We start from the raw sequence: 24,228 nt of genomic DNA, 5'->3' as shown, positions 1-24,228 counted from the left end.
TAGTAAATTTGTTTTTTTTTTTAAATTCTCCTAAAAAAAAAAAAAAAAAAAAAAAGAAAAGAAAAAGGCATTTCATCAAATCAAACTCCTCCTTTCTTCCTACAATCCCCCTCCCACTTCCAAACACCACCAGGTTTGTTTGAAGCTTGGCAATAAAAGGGGAAAAAAAGACAAAGTGGCTAATACTAGCTATTCCTCTGATAAAGCTTCGAAGAGTCTGTAGAAGTCCAGACTGAGCCTGCACTTTTCCTTGCTCCATAAATTCTAGGTTTGGCAGCTGGCATTAGATCAAAGAGGAGGTCAGAATCTTCAGGGACATAAGTTTCACCTACCTTCCACATTCTCTATTTCTTCCCCTTTCCCTCTCCTCGTCTCCCCTTCCCTCTCTACCCCTACCATCTCCTCTCCTCTCCTGTCTTCTCCTCTAATCCTTTCCACTTCCTCTAATCCTCTCCTATCCTCATAGCAAACACTCATAGTAAGGGGAAGAAAATGACTATAGGTATACTAAGTCTGGTTCATTCTAATAGAGGAGCATTTTCCCAACCCCCTAGCCATAATCTTCAAATACTAATGATGTTTTAAAATAATTTTAATTTCTTGTATTTATATCACCTACTTTTCTAAATATGTATCTTCTTCCTATCCTTCCCAAAGAGCAATACTTTATTTAAAACAACAATAAAAAACATGTGTGTGTGTGTGTGTGTGTGTGTGTGTGTGTGTGTGTGTGTATGGTGATGGGGGAACATTCAATAAAACTAGCCAACAAATTGAAAAATTCTGACATATACAATGTTCTGCACCTTTTCAACCTCTGTGAAGATTCTAGAGGAGGGATCTTCTCAGCTTTCTTCTTTAGAGCCCAGTTTGATTAAAATTTCATGGCATTCACTATCAACTATTTTGTTGTTACTCTTCTATTTATATTTTTGTAATCATTGTACCTCATCAAGTTTTAACTCCCCCATCCAATGGGTCTTCCACCACCCCATACATATTTCTTCTTTTATCAATTGTTGAATAGCTACTAACCTCATATTCCTGGTTTTGGGGCTATGCACATCAGGAATGATAATCCTTAGGCTTGGCCAAAGTGTTACATTTCTGGTTTTACCACCAAAGATCCTTCCGAAAGAATTGCTTGCCTCCTCCCTATATGCTGAAGGCAGTTCAAAAATCCTGCCCCCCCCCCCCCACTTTCAGGTGACTGCATTCCAAATGTTTGAGTATTCTTTCCCCCATTCAGTTCTAATTATATCCAGACACCAAAATTTGTGTCTATAGAGCTATCCTTCCTAAAAATCCATTTTTTCTGGTGTTTTAATGCTTTTGTTTCTTTTTCACTAAAATGTTTCTGGATCTCTGGTCCTGGGTGCTCCCCAAGCATTTTTGGCTTGGTTTTAGCAGAATCCCGTGTTCAGGGACTCTGATATCTCTGTCTATGCATTACAGTTGAGTAATGAACTCCACTAGTGAAGTATACTGGGCATAATACTGGGAAACAGTCAGAAAGCAACCTGCAGAGAGGTAATTGCAGTCCTGAATCTAGAATAATCCTTTTCGGTGAATACCGGGCTAAGTCCCTTGTATTAGCATCATGGAGTACAGGAAAAATCTTTCCTTCCCCTTAAAATTTGAAAAGAAAAAAATCTAGTTATATTAGCTGGTAGACCTCAGTAGATGGCAATTTAAAAGATAGAATAACTTTTGGGGATGTCACTCTCAAATAGGCTCCTCATCTCAAAAAATTAAAAGGGGAAAGTATTACATCAGTTTCTTTGCAAACAAAACTAGAAAGTCTGGTCACTAGATGGCAGCAGTGTCACATCTTTCTTTTGCAAATTAACAGGGCCTTGAGATTCTGGTTAAAACCCGCAACATTAATACACAAGTACAAGCATATTACAAAACCAGCCTATCTCATTTGATGGCCATTTCCTACACTCCTTTGACTCAGACTCAGAAAACAATTCAGCATTTAAAAAAAACAACAACTACAAGGAATCTTCAAGCTACATAGATAGCCATGTGAACAACCTTGAAATACATCCTTCTGCTTTTCGTAAAGGGTGACTGCAGAAAATATTCTGCATTAATTTATGGAGCAAAGGGCCGAGATTGTCTTGATTTTAATTTTTCATGGAGTTGAAATAAACAGATTTTTATCCTCTTTTAGGGAAAATTTCTGTTGATTTTTTTTTAATCACAGGCAATGGATTCAAGTTAAATGATCTTATTTCAAGTATTGTTTCTGAAGTTTACTTACAATCCATGTGACCTTGGTTGACCTCAGGCAAATGACTTCCCTTTTCTGGACCCAAATTCTCCTCTTTATAAAATGAGTGTATTGGACAGGATATTCTCTAAGATCCCTTCCAGGTATAATATTTTGTGTTTGGGGTGGGGGTGGGGGAAATGTTCACTTCTTGGTGTACCTCCTTATACTATTGAATTGCTTCACTGTTAGATGCCAGAGTGGACATTTGCCCTGGAATCCTTGAATGCTACTGATTGAAATGATATTAAAGTAAAAATCTTTCATGAGCACTAATCCAGGATGGTTGGATTTTAGAAATGTTTTTTAATGGCAGAAATCCTTCTTGGTGACACGAGTCATTAGGAATGGCAGTGGAAAGACAAGACACCGTTTCTCAAGGAGACTTCAGCTCTTTAGCTCCCAAAGGAGATCAATTTGTTCTGATGAGAAACTTGAAATGAACTACTGGAGCACTTAATGGGTCTTAAAAAGCATTTTCTTTCAATTGCTGAGCTATAGATACTGCCCAAGGTCTGATTTAAGATCATAGAGTAGATGACCCTCCCCCATACACCACTAGCCCAGCTTTAAGAACAGGACTCAAATTATGTGTTGTGAATTCCATCGGGATAGATTGAGGTTCTTCTCTCTTCTAATTCTCTCTTCTGATTCTCTCAGTAGGTGTATCAGTAACAACTTCAGGCTACATATTGGGAAACCTAAAATGATAACTAAGGTTATATGTTTCAGAGATGAGAAATCCCTTGTTTATATCTTTCTTCCCTTTTCTGTCCTTCCACTTTCTACCCCATCCCTACGCCCCAGTAATGTCCCCCTTGTATATGTCTGAGTGTGTCTTCAATTATTCTTGGTGGGACCGAGGAAGACTAACTAGTACATTGGAAAAATATTTCTTCTTGTGAGAAAAACCCACTATAGCTGTATAAGCTAAGCTAAAGTTAGCAACTATTTCAGTTGTCCCCATCCCCACCCCTCATACAGAGAACACAGACTTTAATTTCCTGGACTACCAGTATTAAGGTTTTGGGTTAATGATAATGGATAATCAAGATGTAAAACAAAATAGAAAAATATTTTTGTGCATTTAATAATCACCTGAGACAAGCTTTCCACACTTTGTGCTTTTTTAGGTATTTCATATAACCCATATATATTCACACTCATCATACTCCTACCCTGCCAAAAAAAGTTTATATTAGCTTTAATTTTATAACCAAATTTCAGGGTGATTTCATTACAGTGGGAAGATGGAGGGGGTGTTGCTTGGGACTATAATGACCGATAGAGTAGCTATATTGCCACACCAGTTGTGTTGTTTCTGTTCTTATAGTCTAGGAAACTACTTATCTTTCAGGTGAACCTTCTCTACTAAAGTAACCTACACTTTGTAGGGCCTGGCAATCTCCAGAATCCCTCGTACCTTGGTTAAAATAAAAGGTTTTGCCCTGGAACTATCTTTATTATTTTATGTTTATAATTATGTAAAGTGTTGTAGATTTCTCAGTTTTCAAAACTAATAAAAGCTTCCCAATTTCTCCATTAATGCACCAATATCTTTTAAAAATATCCTTATCTACTATGTGTTCAGAACACTTCTGTATAAGCTTGCCCTTTAGGTGACTTCAGTCAATTCAAATCAATATTAAAAGTGATATCCCATTATTCTGCCTCACCCTTCTCCTCTATGTTTTAACTCTTCCAGTTAAAGATTTTTTGATATTCTATAAACAGGCTTAACCAAAGGCTCAGCCTATTTCTCTAGTCAGGACATTTCCCATTTTTCTTTTCACAAAAAGAAGTACACTAAAATTCCCATACAATATTTAAATAGGCAGTTTTATAAATAATATTTTTTCAAGCACACACTCTCTCATAATTAGAGAAAACATACATGCCGATTTCAGTGTTTTTTTTTCACTTCCTGAAAAAAAGGCCATAGAATTTCAAGCTAGAAAGGGATCTTAGGGATAGGTTGAGATGAATTTTAAGTGAGACGACTAAGGTTCAGGAAGGAAAGAAAATTACAGAAGGCATTAGTAAAAATAATTAGTAAAGAGCAAGGAATTGAACACAGGTTATCAATTTCAAATCCAATCATCTTTTCAGTGTAGATGCTGTCTGTGTTATGATTTGAGCCATAGACTAGGACATTTTAGGTGCCCCAAGTAAAGAAGTAGAAACGTCATTCCAAGGCACTCCATCTAGTTACCTTCCCAAGAGGTTAATGTCAAAATTCAGACAAACAAAAATAATAAAAGTAAAATGATGGAGACAAGGGTAGCCAATTTAGTCAGAACTACATTTATTTTCTTTTGCTTTGTCTGGATAATTGCTTTCCATTCTCCACTTCACTAGGATAGCAGGGAGCTATCCAGCCTGGTTTCTTTTTTCCAGCCCGATGTACCTTCTTTCCTTTTTTTATAACTTAGGAGAAGTTCAGGGAGAGGTGTAGCAGGCAAGGCATCTCTAACCTCCCAGAATTACTCTAGTTGCCTTCAGTCACTGATTGCATTGCTTATCCCTTAAGGTTATATATTTTGAAGGCTCAACCTTAGGAGAAGCCAACAAGTCTGGTTCTCAAGTGTGATAGCTAACTACCATTAAGTAGAATAGAGAGCAATGTGTTGCACTGAGCCCAAGGGCTCTTTCTAAGGTTAGGTCTGTTTGTTTGGGATTGCTTTGCCTCCCCCCCCCCCCTTTCCCCTCTCTGTGGGAAGGGATGGTTGAGTCCAGAATCAGTAGCAGCTCCTTGTACTGTTAGCAGTCTGTCTACTGTGCTCTTTGCCGTGTTCTCTCTAGTCTGAATCCATCCCTCCCCCTTCTGCCTCTCTCCCTTCTCTCTGTCTCTCTCTCTCCTCCTCCTCCTCCTCCTTCTCCTCCTCCTCACACTCACTGGATCTCTTCTCCTGGTGCCTCTTCTGTCTGCCTTTCCCCCTTTTCTATCTCTTCCCTCTCCCTTCCCCACCTCCCCTCCCGCCCCCATCCATCCTCAGCCTCCTCGCCTGCGTGCCTCTGTCCCTCTCTCTCCCTCTGCTCTTTCCTTTCCCCGCTTTGGACCCTGCCAACTACCTAGGCTCTCCCATCTCAGCTCTCAGCAGCTCAGCCCTGCAGTGGCTCCGGACTTGATGCTATGAGAGCAAAGCTAGCCGAGCGCCCAGTCCTGCAGGAGGCGTTGGATGCACTGGCGGTCTCGGGACCGGGATCTCTCATCTCCTCGCTTTGCCCTTTGGTGATTATTTGGCAGCGGTCTTAGTCCCACTGTTCCTCGGAGGAGACGGTCACATTTGAGGAGAGCCATTGGTTTCTATGTGTGGAATAACTGCAGACATGACTACGTGGAGGAAGACCAAGTCGCTGCCGCTGCTGTTGCTAATGCTGTTGCCGCTCCTGCTGCTTCTGGGCGCTGGGCTTGTCACTGCAGCGAAGGGTAAGAAGCAGCTTGTTGTTGTTGTTATTGGGGTAGGGGTTAAATCCCACAAGGGGAGTCTCCCCAAATGCAAGTGTCTTTCATGGTCGCCAGGATACCAAGCAGCGGTAGCCGCTGGATAGCTCCCTGTCCCTGATGCCTGTTAAATTCAATGACCAGAAAAGAGCTTGGAGCCTCATTTTCTTCCTCTCTCCGCCTCTCCATTCCAGGCTTCCTGCCTTCTTTTGCCTTGACTCCCTTACACACACAAACACACACACACACACACAGACACACACAGACACACACACACACACGCCCTCCACCCTACTCCCGGTGTTTGTGCTTGGAGGCATTTCTCTAATTTGTTGGTGATGAGTTGTCCAAGAGAATGGAGCCAAGCACGAGTTGGATAGAAACTGCGCTGTCTCTGTGCTCTAATGCTTCGGGGATGTGCGCTGAAACGGTTCGGGCCATACACGGAGGTAGTTTCCCAACAGTTTCTCAACCCTCCACACCGCCACCCCACCCTTGCCCTGAGTCCGTCAAAGCACCTCCAATTGCGCGGTCAAAAGCAGCCGACCTTACAAGTTCATATTTTACGAAGGTATTTTTTTAATAGAGAGCCATCCATTCCGGCTTTGCCTTCCCTATCCTTCCAACCTCACTCTGTTTTCTCTCTGCTGCTATTACTGCTGCTGCTTCTCTACCTCCCTCCCCTTACCTCCTTTCCCACCTCCAACGCACCGGGGGTGCGATGTGTAGCTAGCTATGCAGAAAGTCGCCCCCAGCTTCCTCTACCCAGACTTCGCTCCTTCTAAGTTGATAAGGGTGAAGTGATTAATGGAAAAAGGGGGCCCCAAGAAGGTTTTATCTCACCCTCCAGTGACAGAGAATTGGGCTTATTTATTAACGTATCTGTATGCATATATATAGAAATGATTCCGGGAGGGAAGGAGAGAGAGAGAGAGAGAGAGAGAGAGAGAGAGAGAGAGAGAGAGAGAGAGAGAAAGAATCAATCCTAATCTCAGTCAAGAGAGAGGAATCTCTCTTTTCTCTCGTGGCTTATTGCTATCAAGAACTTGATTTTTTTCTCCTTGAAATGAGTTAGGGAAAAAAATACCTAAGTGAGCTACAACTTGGACGCTGGCAACAATCCCTGCACTTCTCTGTTAACTGGAAAGGACAACAAAGTCCCTCTTGATTCATCTCCCCCTCCTTAGCTGTGTCCTTTGAGAGAGATGGAGTGTGTGCCTGCACTCAACTTGGGAGAGGGAGGGGGTAGAAATAGAAAGATGGGCCTATTTCCCCACTTAGACCCTTTTCTGTTGCTTTCTCAGTATTACTTTAACTTCTATGGAGTATTTGTCCCCTACACCTAACCCCAATTATTTTCTCATCATTTTAGATGAGGAAGTTCTCATCATTTCAGTTTGTATTTAATTACGTTAAAGTCTATTGCTCACTCATCCTCAGGGTTAAAAAAAAAAACCCTCTTACATAGAGGATTCTTCCATCTTATTTTCCATCCATTATCCGTTCCTCGGCTGCTCCAGTTTCAGGGGTGATTGACAAGGCAAAGAAAGACTATATCTGGGCAGAGGAAACTCCAAATCAGAAATGCAGGGATTTGAGGGTTGCTTTTCCTCATGCCCTCCACTCCTGTCCAGTGGGAAGGCTGGACTGCCTGACAATTCCCTTATCTCCAATCCATTCCTCTACTTTCCAGTCCCGCCTACCTCTCCTTACACCCCCCCCCACTTCTATTCTCTCTCTCTCTCTCTCTCTCTCTCTCTCTCTCTCTCTCTCTCTCTCTCTCTCTCCCTTCCCTCCCTCCACATACACGCAAACACACATTGTGATTTCTGAGGGGATACGCAGTATCAGAGAAAGCGCAAAAGGTGTGTGTTTCCAGCCTAGATGGTACTCAACCCGGAGCTTCCTCCGAACCCTGACACTGACTGCAGCTTAAAAGATCTTGCTTTCAATCCATTCGCTCTCTTCAGTCTTAAATACATCTGTCAGCTCCTGTTCCTGAGACACTGCCGGGGAACAGGGAATGCCAGGGCACTATGCAACCTCTGATCTCATTTTACTTGCTGAGAATTAGTAATGAAAAAAAAAATAAGCGGAGAACTGGAAGGGTTTTTGCTTGGATTGTGTGTGTGTGTGTGTGTGTGTGTGTGTGCGTGCGTGCGCGCGCGTGTGTGTGTGTGTTTTGAATGTGTGGGGGAGCAGCTCAGCTAGAACACGACAGTTTGGGTTTTTTGTTTTGTTTTTTTAAGAAAATTCCTGCCACCCAACTCTGCAAACTTCCAACCCCTTCCCGCCCCACTCCTCTCCACTAGTGCCCTGGCTGCAACCCTTTGGCTCCTTCTATCACTCCCAGCTCCGTGTTCCTAGGCTCCCAAACGAACTCCTATTCTACCAGTCCTTTCCCCTGCAATTAGTAGAGGTTTCTGAGGGGAGACTGTGTGCACTTCTTGCTGCTTCTGCCACTGCCTTTGCTCTTAGGGATGGTGCTGCTGTTTAAAAATCCACACACGTGTCTGTAGACACCATCCCCGGCCCTAGCCTGCTGGGCTGCTGGACCACTGCTGGGTGCATGGTGGGGGGAGAGGGGTAGGTAGCTGAGGTAGAGAGTAGCAGCTGAGGATAGCAGCCCGGGCGGAGCAGAATACCCTGACGCCGAGTCCCTGAGGAGGCAGAGTCAGGCTGAGCAGGCGCTAGGGCAGAAGCTGTTATTGAGAGGCGAGAACCTCTCCACTTCTCCCCTGCCCCCACCCCGCACACACTTGTCTCACAGCTGAAACCTAGGTGAAGTCTACAGCTTTGGACTTGGTCCATATGCTGTGCCGAAATCCCAAAAGTGAAATGCAGACGCGGACAGGTGTCTGCTCCCATCTTCTCCTTCTCTATTCAGCAGAACACTGTGTGAGTCTTCCTGTGCTAGTATTTATGTGATTGTGTGTGTGTGTGTGTGTGTGTGTGTGCGCGCGCGCGCGCGCGCGCTCGCGCATTTGTGGCGGAGGGCGCTTGAAGATCTGGAGAGCTCGGACTAGCCGGGCGCCCCGATACTACTGCCCGGGCTGTGTGGGCGTACAGTGCCCTCTTCTCGTATCTCACCTGGAGCGAGGCCCACCATAGAGCCTGACGTTTCTGTGATCTGTATCTGTGACACAGAGAGAGGGGAAAAAAAAAAAAAAAAAAACAAACTATGCGCCCTCTAAAGTGTGTGTATATGGGTGGGGGTGCGAACAGCAGCAGCCGGTACAAAAACCTAGGCACTGGGTCACGATCTTGGGAAGGCCAGAATGGCAAGCGGAGACTTAGCCAGATGGTTGACCAAAGTCGACACAGATGAAGCCTCTATGCATACCTCTCTTTAGTTGCCAGTGCCAGGGTCTTTGCTCTGGCTTCTATCTATGGAAGAATCTCAGCTACTCTCGCCTGACTAACATTTGCCGGGGAAAGATTTCAGTGTTGTGGGAACCCCAGTCAGCACTACAGGTTTACGCAAGGACGGGGTCCCCCTGGGCTCATACTACTGTACCCTGCGGGTGCGCCTACTGAATTGACACTCTCGTTGTGAGTCCAGGAGCGAGTGAAGTAGAGCTAAACAGGGACTGGCCAGCCGAAGGCGAGACGCCTTTTTTTCATGAATCCTGCGATCCAGGGCAGCCAGGGATCTGCCTTGAGAGCTTTGAGGAGCTCAGTTTGCCTTGAGCTGGCTGCAGTTGTGATGGCCCTGAATACTTAGTATTCCTGTGAGCAGCTCCAGTCCTGTCTTTCTGAATGTTTTGTACCCATCCGCAAAACCTAGCAACTCATCTAGGTAGTCTTTTTTGTTAATTTTAAACTGTGTGTTTCTGTGCGAGCACGCGCTTGCGTGCGTGCCCACGTGTGTGCGTGTGTGTTGAAAGGGAGCAAGTGTTATTTTATTTCAAAAGCAAAAGTCATGAAACTAGTTTAGCTCCTTCTACATTTCATTCTCTCCCATTTCTAAATCAGGAGGGCGAGATTACAAGCAGAGGATAGTGTATACACACACACACACACACACACACACACACACACACACATCCTCTTGTCCCATGCTGCTGTACTGACTGTTTTAACAAATAAAGTTTGTTTTTCGGTTGTCTCTTGCCTACATACAGTGGAAAGATTTCAGTAATTCAGAAGTGTTGCAAACTCAGAACTCCAAATAGGAACAGATATCCTGTTCACCTAAAGCAAATCAAACTCTAAGTCAAATCAAGACCACTGAGGGGCTACAGGAAAAATATTTCCTTTTTTTTAATCTTATGTAATATTTTATTTTTCCCAATTACATGTAAAAAACAATTTTAACATTCCTTTTTTTTAAAATGTTGAGTTCCAAATTCTCTCCCTCCTTCCCTTCCCCCTCCCATTGAGAAGGCAAGCAATTTGACATAGATTATACATGTGCAGTCATGCAAAACACATTTCCATGTAACACATTCTGTGAAAGAAAACACAGACAAAAGACAACAACAAGAAAAATAAAGAAAGTGAAGAAAAAGTGTCTTTGACCTGCATTCAGATTCTATCAGTCCTTCCTCTGGAGATGGACAGCACCTTTCATCAAAAGTCCTACGGAATTGTCTTGCATCATTGTATTGCTGAGAATAGCTAAGTTATTCATAGTAGGTTATCATACAATATTGCTATTACTGTGTTCAATGTTCTTGTGGTTCTGCTCATCTCACATTGGATCAGTTCATGTAAGTCTTTCCATGTTTTTTTCTGACAGCATCCTACTCATCATTTATTAAAGCACAATACTAATGCCATCACAATCATACACAATTTGTTCAACCATTCCCCAATTGATGGACATCTCCTCAATTTCCAATTCTTTGCCATCACTAAAAGAGGTGCTATAAAAATTTTTGCACATATAGGTCCTTTTCCACTTTTTAAAAAATCTCTTTGGGATACAGATTTAGTAGTGGTATTGCTTGGACAAAGGGTATGCATGCTTTCATAGCCCTTTGGCCATAGTTCCAAATTGTTCTCCTGGATGGTTGAATCAGTAAACAACTTCAGCACTTGTATGTTAGTGTTTTAATTTTCCCAGATCCCCTCCAACATTTGTCATTTTTCTTTTCTGTCATATTAGCCAATCTGAAAGGTGTGAGGTAGTAGCTCAGAGCTGTTTTAATTTGCATTTCTCTCATCAATAGTGATTTAGAGCATTCTTTCACATGACTAGATGGCTTTGATTACTTTGTCTGAAAACTGTCTGTTCATATCTTTTGACCATTTATGAATTAAGGAATGGGTCTAATTTCTATAAATTTGTTTCAGAAATGATATCTTTATGAGAGAAATGCACTTAAGTTTTTTCATAGTAGTGATTACAAACTGTATTTTCCTCCATCCTATTTTCCCCACTTATCCTATTCTCTCTCTCCTTTTACCTTACCAATTCTCAAAAGTGATTTGCTTCTGACTTTTACCTTCCCCTAAACTGCCCTCTCTTCTTTCAGCTCTACCACCACCACCCTTCCCACTATCCCCTTCCCCTCCTATTTTCCTGTATGGTAAGATAGATATCTACACCCAACTAATATGTATATCATTCACTCTCTGAGCCAATTCCAATTACAGCAAGGTTTATGTGCTCCCCTCCCTGCTTCCCTGATTCCTCCCTCCATTACAAAATCTCTTTCAGGCCTCTTTTATATCAGATAATTTATCCCATTCTACTTCCCCCTTTCTCCTTCTCTCAGTGCATTCTTCTTTCTCATCCCTTAATTTTACTTTTTTTTTAAAATATTCATACTATCACATTCAACTCACACCTCTGCTTTCAGTCTATGTATACTCATTCTAGCTTTTCTAATAATGAGAAAGCTTTAGGAGTTATAAACATCATTTTCTCATATAGGAATATAGTGTAACTTTATTAGATCCATTATGATTTCTCTTTCTTGAGTACCTTATATGTTTCTTTTGCATCTTGTCTTTGAAAGTCAAACTCTCTATTCAGCTCTGGTCTTTTCATCAGGAATACTTGAAAGTCCTCTATTTCATTTTATGGCCATTTTTCCCCATGAAGGATTATACTCAGTTTTTCTGGGTAGGTGATTCTTGGTTGTAATCCTAGCTCTTTTGGCCTCTGGAATGCCATATTCCAATCCCTCTGATCCTTTACTGTACAAGCTGCTAAATCTTGTGTTATCCTGACTATGGCTCCATAGTATTTGAATTGTTTCTTTTTGGCTACTTGAAATATTTTCTACTTGACCTGGGAACTCTGAAATTTAACTATAATATTCCTGGTAGTTTTCATTTTAGCATCTATTTCAGGAGATGATCAGTGGATTCTTTCAATTTCTATTTTATCCTCTGGTTCTAGAATATCAGAGCAGTTTTACTTGCTAAATTTTTTAATGATAATATCTAGGCTCTTTTTTGATCATGGGTTGCAGATAATCTAATAATTTTTAAATTATATCTTCTGGATCTATTTTCCAGATCAATTATTTTTGGAATTAGATATTTCACCTTTTCTTCTATTTTTTTTTTATTCTTTTGATTTTGTTTGATTGTTTCTCTATGTCTCAAAAAGTCATTATTTTTCACTTGCCCAATTTTAACTTTCAAGGAATTATCTTTTTTCAGTTAGCTTTCGTACCTCCTTTTCCATTTGATCAAGTCTACTTTTTAAGGAGTTCTTCTCTTTAGTGAATTTTTTGTATATATACTTTTTTCTATTTCACCAATTCTGCTTTTCAAGGCATTCTTCTCTTCATTGGAATTTTGTGCCTCTTTTGCCAGTTGGCCAATTCTGTTTTTTAAGGTCTTAATTTCTTCAGTATTTTTGTGCCTCCTTTACCAAGCCACTGATTCTTTTTTCATGATTTTCTTACATCACTCTCATTTCTCTTCCTAATTTTCCCTCTGCCTCTCTTACTTGATTTATAAAATCCTTTTTGATCTCTTCCATGGCCTGAGACTAATTCCTTTTTTGGGAACCTTGGATGCAGGAATTTTGATTTTTGTCGTCTTCTTCTGAGTGTGTGTTTTAATCTTCCTTGTCACCATAGTAACTTTCTATGGTCCAAATTTTTTCTCTTTTTTTTTTGCTCATTTTCTAACCTATTTCTTGACTTTTAACTCTATGCTAAAGCAGGGCTCTGCTTCCCAATTGGAAGGGGCTCTGTCCCAAGCTTCAATATTTTCTATGAAGTTGTTTTCACAGATAATTCTAGCTTTTAGTTCTTCCAAAGTGGTATGATCTAGGGAGAGGTGTGTTTTCTATGCTCCTGTACTGTGCACCAGTTTATGAATGACCACAAGCATTCTGTTTAACCCTGGAACTGTGACTAAGGTCTGCTTCTCTGCAGGCACAAGCTCTGGTGTGCTAGTGCTCCTCCTTGCACTGGGACTGAGACCCAGGACTGTGACCCAGATCTAAGCATAGGCAATGCAACAGAATCATGTCCCTGGTGCCAACAAAGGGATCTGTGTAAATCCCCTTCTGACCCATTGTCCAATCCCCTTATTATCTGTAGGCTGGGAGGTCTGGAAACACCCCTGCTGCCACTGATTCAGTTGCCAAGAGGCCTGCTCCTGGTTTGCTGGGGCCTGGTCTGCACTAACATGGCCTGATATAGACTGCGCTCCTCTCTCATCCTGGTGCCACAGACTTTTCCTGCCAACCTTCTAAGTTGTCTTAGAGTGAAAAATGTTTTGCTCCACCTTTTTTGGGTTCTGCCACTCTAGGATTTGTTTAGTCATTATTTAATGGTATTTGGAGGGGTTTGGGGGACAGCCCAGTTGAGTTCCTGCCTTTACTCAGACATTTTGGCTCCACCTCACACGGAAAGGTACATCAAAGTCATACACACCCAAACACAAACACAGAGAAGTTAAAGAAATTCACCCACTCTTAATACACTTAGTATCCAACAAAATATGAAACATCCCTTATAAATAAGGAAGACAACTCATGAGGAAGCAAAGTAGAAAATACAATTTACATTTAGAAGCTCAAATTAGTTTAAGCTAGCAGTTGAATCCTACATATTTCTGAATTGCTAAATCTGAGTACTTCTGTGAGTCAGTTGCTTTTGCTAAATATACTTAATTGATCACCAAGTAGAAGGGAATGCATAATGGTCCATTTTAAGCCCCATTTTCCCCTTTTTGAAAATAACTTGCAGTACCCAGTCACCAGTTTAAAAAAATCTTTTTGAAGGATTTTTTTCCTTACATCACTGCCTTACTGATTAGAATTTTCCAGAATGCTTTCCAATGCTTCTGGAGCACAGAACAAATTCCTGGTTTTGTATTTTAGTGCTTAAAGGAAGAGAATCAAAGGAAAGCCTTCCTTCAAGGAAATGCTTTGTGAAACTTGAACAGGTGAATAATCTGCATCACTGAACCAGTTCATTAAAAAAAAATCTCAAAGATTATCAAACAAGTGGACCTTGTCCAACTGTCAAATATCACCAACTTAAGGCAAGGATTGTGAAAAATATGATGTGCATATTGATATGTAGCACATGGGTCCAATTCTATTAAGATAATACCCAGAGGTATAATTGTTAGCATTTTCAAATGCATAATGTGATTTTACTGAAGACAGTTTTTTTTTTCTTACACTCCAATTTATGGTCAAAATAAAAGGTAAACTCTGAGAAGACTTCAGTTCATGAAGAGATATGATCATACAAAAGCAAAAATAAAATTATTGCTACAGAGCTCAATGACTATGCTCACAGGTGGCTTTAGGGGGAAAAAAGATTTACCATATTGTCAAAGTAGGATATTGGATTAGGAATGACAAAGACCTGAGTCCAAGTCTTGCCTCAAACATTATCAATATTACTCTATTAACCTGTCTGTCTTAGTTTCCTCACCTATAATATGTGAAGGTTGAACTCATGGCCCTCAAAATCCCTTCCAACTCTGAACCAATAATTTTATGATGTTAACTATAGTAGATTAAGCTACTAGATACTAAATATACATACATTGGTTTTAAAATAACTTCAAGGTGTATACAGTCATTAAAGTTTGTATACAGAAAAATTAGAATACATTTTCCAAGTATGATTTTTCCAATTTAACTATAGATATTTGTGGGTAATAAGAAAGTAAAATCACAGTGCGTTTTAATTCATTTTAAGGGAAATAATTTAAGGGACAAGGATTCTACAAACAAGATGCTGTTCTGGGCACTGATGGTGATACAGACAAATACAACTCAGTCCCTGCCTTCGACCATATTTCAATTTTAGTATGAGGAAAACAACACATACACACAAATATAACATGGGCTATTGTGTCACAATGTTACAATGTGTATTGTGACAATGAGTTATGACAGTTAATATGAAGATGAATTCTTGTATCGGGATGGAAGGGGAAGAATATTCCATAGGAGAGGTTGAAACGGCAACAGACATTAAATGATGCTTAAGTTTGCAAATGACAAATAACACTGGAGAGACATGCTAGGTGAAAGAAAAGCACAGAATTATGTACTTTTTGCCATAGACAACAAAAAATAATCAATGACTGATTCAGTTTGAATAGTCATACATGCTTAGAGAGAAAGATTATTAGTAACATTCTTGATTTCCTGGATTACCAGTATTTTAAGTCTTTGAAGTGTGTTGAGAATTCATCTTGTTAGTGGCTTTGAAAGTGTGTACTTATAAAAGAAATCCTGCTTTTATTTTTGCCATGCAACAGTTCACATTGAGTAGGACATATGTTTTACATTACTTGGCTCAGTAGTGGTGATGGCTTGCATTAAGCTATCCACACTTTGTCCTCTGATAACTCTTGTAGCTAAGGGTTTGGATTTCAAAAGTGGGAGGAGGAGCAGTGTGTAGCTTGTGGCTATAGAATGCTGACTTGGTTATTTTTTTAAAATTTTCTTTCCGAAAGTTGGTCTTTTGCAGAAATTTTCTTCATAGCAATTTTATTTTAAAGAAATAAACTGTTGCCTTTGGCTTCAACACCAGGCTGTAGTCAACTGAGGTGACCACAGTTGCTTAATAAATTCTTTTTGACTTGAATAAATGGCAGGATAAAAGACAAATAGTTTTTTTTAATTAAAATTATTTTATTGGTTGCGGGGCCTCAAGATGATAAACCTCTTTTGATTAGTGGATCTACTTTTAAGTCTGGAATATTGCTTTTACATTTGAAACTTTAAAAAAAATAAAGCTTCATGTAGGATGGATGAATGTAAAAACTACTTGTCTTAGGTTGTTGACAATTTTGCCATTACCATATGGTAATGTAAGCTTCATAGGATCAGTACATATTATTTATCTACAGATCAGGTTTTTTGGATACAGAACACAGTGTGAATGTATTTGATTTTGTTGTTTTTGCCTTCTTTTCAGTTTTAGCTGTGATTTCCTTTAAACCATTTATATCAACCAATAATTTCTAAGAGAGGGACAAATGCCATCAGTACCTGAGGAAAGCAGGAAGATCTTGCTTTGTCTTCAAACATCTTTGTTCTAGCTGGATGAAAGATTTCAGCCATCATGAGGCAGCCTGTCTCATTTGACAAAACCTACACTGCATATGTTGTAAATATTTCACTGAGGAATAACCATGTCAACAAATTAACTAGGATTAGCTATAGTGTTATTATATTGACCTATGATGGCAACATTTATCTAAACTTAGAAATTGACTATTAAATGAAAAAATACACACACAAATAGTTTGAACAAGATAAATACAATTTCATTCTTGTCATTAGTTGATTTTAAACTTAGTTGAAATTTTGTTTCTGACTTACACTGTGCTTTTAGCTCACAAGAATATTTTAAAAAATAAAGCAGAGGCTGATGTCATAGATAACCATCCCAATTAAATCATTGCTGAAATAAATGATCAAGATAATATTCATTTTTTCTGATTTCATTAAACTTCAAATGCTCATGTGGAATAATATTAAATATTTAATAATTATTAGATACTCAAGATATCTTTCAACTCAAATCAAATCAGTTGGAAAGGTTGTCAAAATGTTATTGTCAATGTTATCCATAATAGATGGCATTTGAGAGTGCTGCAAATATAAATACTTGAGATACTGGATTTGCATATTTGAAGGACACATTCAAAATAAATCTCTAAAAACAAAGTCTACTGGATGTGGAATTATAGTGGTATAATTTATAAGGAAACTCAACATGTTGCTTTACTTAGCCAAAGCATTTTAAGACTCAGTCAGCCAACCTAAATGGTTTGGGACCAACATCATCAGAAAGTGGGCATTGGGCTGATAGAGTGTTGAGTATATTCTCTAATTTCTCTATTTTTAGAAGCATAATAGTTGCTTGTGGAGAATAGTTATTTTTTACATAGTAGTTGGTTAGTGTTTATCAAATGGAATTAAATTGATGAAATCACCTACCCAACAAGGTGATAGCTTTTTCAAGCTAAGAAAATCTTCCTAATGGCCTAACATAAAGGGAATTTGAATCATTTATTTGGTAAATGTCATTCAAACATGGCTCCTGAGATCAATATAATGATAATCAAAACTACCGTCAACATTCACTAGCTATTTGCCACTCCGGAGCTAAACATCATGACCCTTGAGAATCTTCAAATCAGATGGTCGCACTATAGCTGTCAATTTAAAGACATCCTTTCAACTACTAAGAGAACTTTAAATGTCCACCATTTTCCAGTAATTATATTATGTTTAGGAGATCCCAAAATAATTTCCTAATATTTCTTCTTCTTCATCTGTGTGTTTTCAAAGTGCTATACTGATGTTTCAAACAACTTGCATTGATAAAAAGAAATAAAAATAACCTCAGACAATCCAACTAGAAAGGAATAAATATTGCTTTCTATAATTATTTAAGTAATGTTTCCAAGAACAATTATTTTATATAGCTGAAAAATAGTATATGAACATCATATTATATTTCTTCCTCTGTTTAATAGAATCAATAGTATGTTATGTGGCCATGGATACATTTTATGCAAATATATTTATACAATAATATTGTTATACATTGATGTGTTTACACATTTTTGTGAGGGTAAGGTAGTTTTCCATAATGGATAGAGTTCTGAACCTAGGAACACAGAATCCTCAATTGCCAGCTGCATGACTATTGACAAGTCATTTAATCTTCCTTAGCATCACTTTCCTTGTTTACAAAATTAGGATAATGTCAATAATATTTATGATACCAAGCTAACAAAAAGAAGAAACTTAATATGTTAGATGGAAAGTCAAATTTGCAGTCTGGACACTTGGCTTCAAGTCCTGTCAGACATCTGCTGGCTTTGTGTCTCTGTAAAAGTCAGGACACTATAATTGTGAGTTATATTAATTCATTCACTTATTATTAATAGGTAAACTACAAAGAATTGAAGATATATTATGTATAGATATGTGACATGTAGATATGTAAAATTCATTGTAAATTCCATATAATAACTTTTGAATGAAGATGATTATTTCATATACTTTGACTCAGAAACATTTTCTTGAATTGAAAGAAATGTCTTGGGTGATCTTTTTATAAATGATTAATTTTAGCATAAGGTTGATTTTCATGTATGTGACAAAGAAAGATTCACATCATGCAGATAACTTAAAATCTTTGTGTAAACTTAGCATTCATGTGCATTCCCTTGTGAACAATATACTAGATCAAATGTTTCCAGACAGTAGAGAAGGGTCAGATTCTAGATTTTTTGCATTGAGTGAGTGTGCGTGTAGTACTTTAGTCTTTTTCTTCCTATTGAAGTAATCTAATTATTTTATGTGAGAAATTGACAACAGGATGATTTCCTTAGGTATGCTCAAATTCTCTTCAAATGTATGTAACCTCCCTCCCCCATTTCATTTTGACTGTGAAGTAAAAATGAGACGATGCATGGCACTGTAGATAGACACTGGCCTTGAAATCAGAATGATCTGGAGTCAAGTTCTAACTCTGCTTCTTAGGTGCTATGTGACTCTGGCCAAGTCATTTAACATTTTCATGCTTTAAACATCAATAATTCTAAGTAGCAGAGAAAGTATTTGGCTGAATTGATGGTAGTAGTAGATTCCCACCCCTGGAGTTCATTACACTAGTGAAACCATGGATCTAATTCATGTATTTATGAAATCTAATATTAAGTACCTAACATCTTGCTTAGCCCATTCAGTCAAAAGCATCTTCATGGCCTGCTTATTTTATTTTATTTTACTTTAGTTTTGCCTTTGTATTTCCAGAACCTGGCACAGCATATAGCACTGAATAACTACTTACAAAATGTTTCTTGTATCAGATAGAACTCAGTTGCATTACATTATCATTATCTGCAGGAAAAAAAGACAAAATGATAACGACCTTTTCTTGTCATACAGTGGAAAGAGCACAGGATTTAGAGTCAAATGATTGGGGTTTAAATTCCATCATAGCTACATATTCCCTCTGAGGCCTTGGAGAAATTATATCAATTCTTTAGCTCTCAGTTTCTCTACATACATTTGACAAATGGGGGAAATAATCTGTTATGCCTCTAGATTCTATTATTTTTGATACGTTTCTTAAAGCCAGATTTCTATAAAAAGTTCAGCTATAACAACCAGATATTATAGTTAAGAAAATTAAAATTATGAACCTATATATATATATATATATGTATATATATATACATATATATATATATATATATATGACTTAAAGATATGGGGAAGTTAGTATCTGGATAAAGAGAAGGTATTCAAGAATACTTTAAATTTTTGCATCACGACTATCAATATTTGAAATAAAAAGCAGGAGAAAGCTTGGAGATAATTTAGAAGACTCATTAAGGAGAAATTTTAATAATGTAAAACTTCCTTATTTTATAAACTAGGAAGCTAAGACCTAGAAGAACGACAGTGACTTGTCTTTGGTCAAACTTCAAACCAATGGTAGAAATGTGTTTTTAACTTAAATTTTCTTGCTCCTAGGTCAGTGCACTTTCTATCACATGACACTCTTATGGACAGAATACCACATGGGTTAGGAACCTGAGCTAGAAGAATTCCCAAATCCTGGTGGTGCTGAGATTAGATGATTCAAAATTTTAAAATAGCACATGTCTTCCACCCTTTGCCTCAGTTATACTGTACATTCAGCTTCATGCTATGAATTTCTGCACGGAGGAAAACATAGCTAGCAGGGACTAATCAGATACTTGACCATAAACAGTCTTTGACATTCAGGATTTTTATTGTTAGCACTTTCTGTCTTACCCTCTATACCACCAACATACACCAAAGAATGCTCTCAAGGCTTTGGAGAAATGGAAATTTTTCTCATCCTCATAAAAATTTGGATTCTCTTGAGCTACAGTCTTCTATATATTCTACCCAATAGGAAATGAGAAAAAGTACAAAAATTGGGTGAAACAGCCCTGAAATGGTATGTTGCAATGTAAACATATTTGTTCTTAGGAATTGGAAATAGACATACAACACTTGATGTGTTTTTAAGAATTGTTATTGGCACTTTACATAGAAAATAACCTATGTGAAGGTTGACCTAAACATCTCAAAATTGTCATGTTGGTCCAGGGAATAAACCAGTTTTTAACAATGTTGTACTTCTGTAAGCTAAAAATATGATTTTCCTCATTCATCAACCCCACAATCTTTGTTGCATTATTTTTAAACCACTTTTGGAAATATAATTATCATGTACCCTATAAGAAGAGCCAGGTATCAGCATTGTGCTTTGTTCTGTCTACTATAAGTTGAAATTGCAAGATCCTACAACTGTCTTTCCCTCCTGTGAATGTCTATCTTGTACGGACATTTGGAAATTCAGACTAGGGGAAGAGGAAAACTCTCAAAACCTTTTCCTGACTTTCCCTGGTAATAGTAGGCAATACTAGCTAATACTCAAATAAGTGCATTTATATAGAATAACTTTTTTTCTTTTATTTATTTAGAAAAGTTTTCATTTATTGTAATTTTGGATACAGGAGTAGTGGATGGAGCTCTGGAAGCCTTGGAAGGTCTGATTTCAAATCATTCCTCAAACATTTTTACTAGCCATGTGGCCCTATTCAGCCTCAGTTTTCTCATTTGTGAAGTGGTAATAGTAATAGCATCTATTTCACAGACTTGTTGTCAGAACTAATAAGTTAATCCATGTAAAGTGCTTTGTAAACATTTACATATAATGTTTATGTTTATACACACACATATGTGCTTTGTAAACTAGAAGTGCTTTTTACCTTTGTAAAAATAGCGCTTCACATATTTTAAACTTATTAGTTACCTATGTCTTCAGCTGCTTTATTATCAGCCTTCCTTTTCTACATAAACATTTATTTATTATCTAAATATCAATTCTATGTGCAACCAAATGTGAAGGCTGGGGGAGTCACAACATTAAAACAATATAAACTTCTTTCCATCTTTGAGCTTGAGATCTAATGCAGAGTTTGATTAGCAACATGCAACTATTCTAATGACTGCCACAAAAAACTACTCTTGTGTCTGTGTGCAGTCCTCTGCTCAGCATTGTTGGAGATTGTAGCAAACAATTTTAGGTATGGTCTACAATTTTCTAGTGCTTTCTTTTTCCTTAGAAACTGATTATTAATATGGATGAACCAATTAGAAAACTAAAATGGAGTATATGATCAGGAATCAAAATGCATGGTAAGGATATTAAGTACTATAGGAAATCAGAAGTGGCTGAGATTTAATGTATTCCAGGGTACAGAAAGAAGTCTTTACAATTCAAGGCATTTATTAGGTGAGTGTAATCTGCTAGATACTGGAGATATGTAGATAAATATAATACAGGCCCTGTTCTAGGGGGTATTAAAAATCTGATAGGGAAAAGATGTAAAGTAGTAATTTTGATACAATAGAAAAAATAAGGGCAATGGAGAGATCTATGCAATGAGATAAAAATTTGAAGCAGAAGAGGCTGTGTTCACCTCTAAGCACAAAAGAACACCTCATGGAAGTGGTAGCACTTGGATGTAGGATTCAACCAAACCTGTAAGCAACAGAAATGTATTCAGCAGTTACTGTGTGATAGTTACTACATAATTCATAAGGATACAAGAAAAAACTATTCCCTGCTCTTAAAGGGATTAAAGTTCTAAAAGAATTGACAAAATATGCTAACTAGACTACAGAGTAGATGGAAGATAATCTTAAAGCGATGGTACTAGTTGAAAGGACTAGCAAAGGTCTCTGGGATGAGATAGTGCTTTCACTAGGTCATAAAGGAAGCTAAGGATTTTAAGAGTTACAAATTGGAAAGAAGAGAATTCCAAGGAGAAGAAACAATCTGTTAGTAGTCTTGCAGATGAAGCATAAAGCGTTGTGTTCAAGGACAGGCAAGTAGGTTGGCAGTATGGCTAATCTTAGAGAATGTGGAGAAAGTTAGAATATAATAATATTGGAAAGAAGCCAGGATGTGGTGAATTTTAAATGGTAAACAAAGGACTTTATATTTGATCCTATAGGCAGTAAGGAGACACTGGAATTTATGGAACAAAGGGATATACAAGAATGGTATGGCCATTTCTGTGCTTTGGGAAAACCAAAATAACAGCTGAGATTGGGTTGAACTGGAGAGACACTTAAAGCCAGGACACCAATTAGTCCTGAATGAGGGTATGTTGATTATGTGAATATATAAAAAAGGAAGCCTGATAGGGAAGAACTCAGGAGATTAAGGCAGAAGGCAGATCATCTTACAGGATGACACACATCCCCAAAGAGGATGGCGTGAATTGGGGATGGGGAGTAAAGTAGTCTAGCAGGGTGGACTATGGACTAGATACAGGCCAATAGAATGAGATAAAGTCATATAGTTACTCCAGAGTCAGATTGCGGAGTTCCTTGAATGTTGACTCCAGAAGTTTAAACATTGTCCAGTAGGTAAAACAGAACCAGTGATGAGTTGTTGTTGCTGTTGTTGTTTTCCTATAAGGGAGCAATGATCATTTTGGTACCTTAAGATTACTTGAGGGGAACCATGAAAGGCAGATTGGAGAAGGGAGAGACTGGAAGAAATAATGGAACTATCATAATAGCTCAGGCTAGTGGAGATAAGGGCTGTAACTATGGACATGACAAAGGGAGATTTATGGGCTAGGTGAATCTTGGAAGGTACTTCAAAGGATGAATAAAATTTAAATAGTCTGAAAGGAAGAAAGGGAAAAGAATAAACAAACACTTTAAGATAGGAACATCAACATAGTCTATTCATGGGGTAACTGGCAATGGTAGAAGTAAATAGTTAACATTAGATAGTTGAGTTAGCATGACACTATAGAAGGCACTGAATGCTAGTTGAAATTGAGTGGAGTTTAGTTTTCATCTTATATTTAAGTTTGAAATACTGATATATAGTAAAGGGCAAAGGTACTTCTTTCCTAACAGGATTTGAACTACTGATCCTCAGAACTGATGGGAGAACTCTTCAGGAGTGAAAGAAATTTGCATTGTCCTTGTGGTATTCTCATTGAAACATAGGAATGGGTGAATTCATTTTAAATTGTCAATGTTGTTTAAAAAGCAGCAAGCTCACATCACTTCATTTTGGCAAAATGTTTTTGGATTTGAGTTCCAGAGTTTATTGGACTCTAAACCATAATTGTTATTTGGAGGATGTGTGTATAATTATATTTACACACATGTGCACAAAGTATACATATATACTTTTGTGTGTACATATATGTATATATAGACATATCTGTACCCCAAACATTGTGTATCCCCCAAATAGCACATATTCATATATATATATATATATATATATATATATATATATATATATACATATATATATGTACACACATATATATTCATATATATCCTCAAACAACTTAAATCCATATAACCTACATATATATATGTACTCATGTATATTATATACACACAAACATATATGCACGTATGCATATATTTATAAAGGGCTTTATTTTTTTTAACCACGTCTGAATGATATGCTATTCAATCACCTTCTGCACATTAGAAATCATGGGTTTCCTGAATGTGTGCATTGGTTTCTAAAGTAAGAATACTTAAAAAGAATAACCCTGATAGTGAGGCTGAAAAGACAGGTCATTGCTTCTTCCTTTATCATCCAAGCATTGGCACTCCAGCTCCCTGGTAATCAATTGTGAACAACAGTGTTAATAAATCCTGACCACATGTTTATTGTATCCTGATTTTTTTTTCTTTTTCTGGAGGATTGATTCTTTGATGTGTTAGAATTATCTTTGGATCACTATTCTTCTTTCTCTAAAGTCTCCCTTCTGCTTATCTCATCTACTCTTGTCACTTAGCTATTCCATTCCAATCCATTCCATTCATCAAGTGGTAAGGTAGATAGAGACCTGCTTTCAAAGGCAGAAAGACTTGGGTTCACATTCTGCCTCTGAAAAATACTAGCTGTTTGACCCTGCAAATACCACTTAACATCTTCATGGTCTAGCCAACAATCTAAAACTGTAAGTTGCATGAGTAGGGGGTGATTCACTGAGGAGTCTTTTA

General features: G+C 38.1%; 1 protein-coding gene across 1 annotated transcript in view; it reads left to right on the top strand.

The window, feature by feature from the left end:
- The first annotated feature begins 5,587 nt into the window (after nt 1-5,587).
- LOC118843733 (CUB and sushi domain-containing protein 1-like) overlaps nt 5,588-24,228 on the top strand; it is a 2,679,416-nt gene continuing 2,660,775 nt past the window's right edge. Inside the window, 1 exon segment of the mRNA XM_036751485.1 lies at nt 5,588-5,708. Within this exon segment, the coding sequence (XP_036607380.1) occupies nt 5,588-5,708 (121 nt within the window).

This window comes from Trichosurus vulpecula, chromosome 3 (genome assembly GCF_011100635.1).
Source record: "Trichosurus vulpecula isolate mTriVul1 chromosome 3, mTriVul1.pri, whole genome shotgun sequence".
NCBI lineage: Eukaryota > Metazoa > Chordata > Mammalia > Diprotodontia > Phalangeridae > Trichosurus > Trichosurus vulpecula.
The sequence above is the reverse complement of the archived record's forward strand: the minus strand, read 5'-3'. Positions and strand labels throughout refer to the sequence as shown.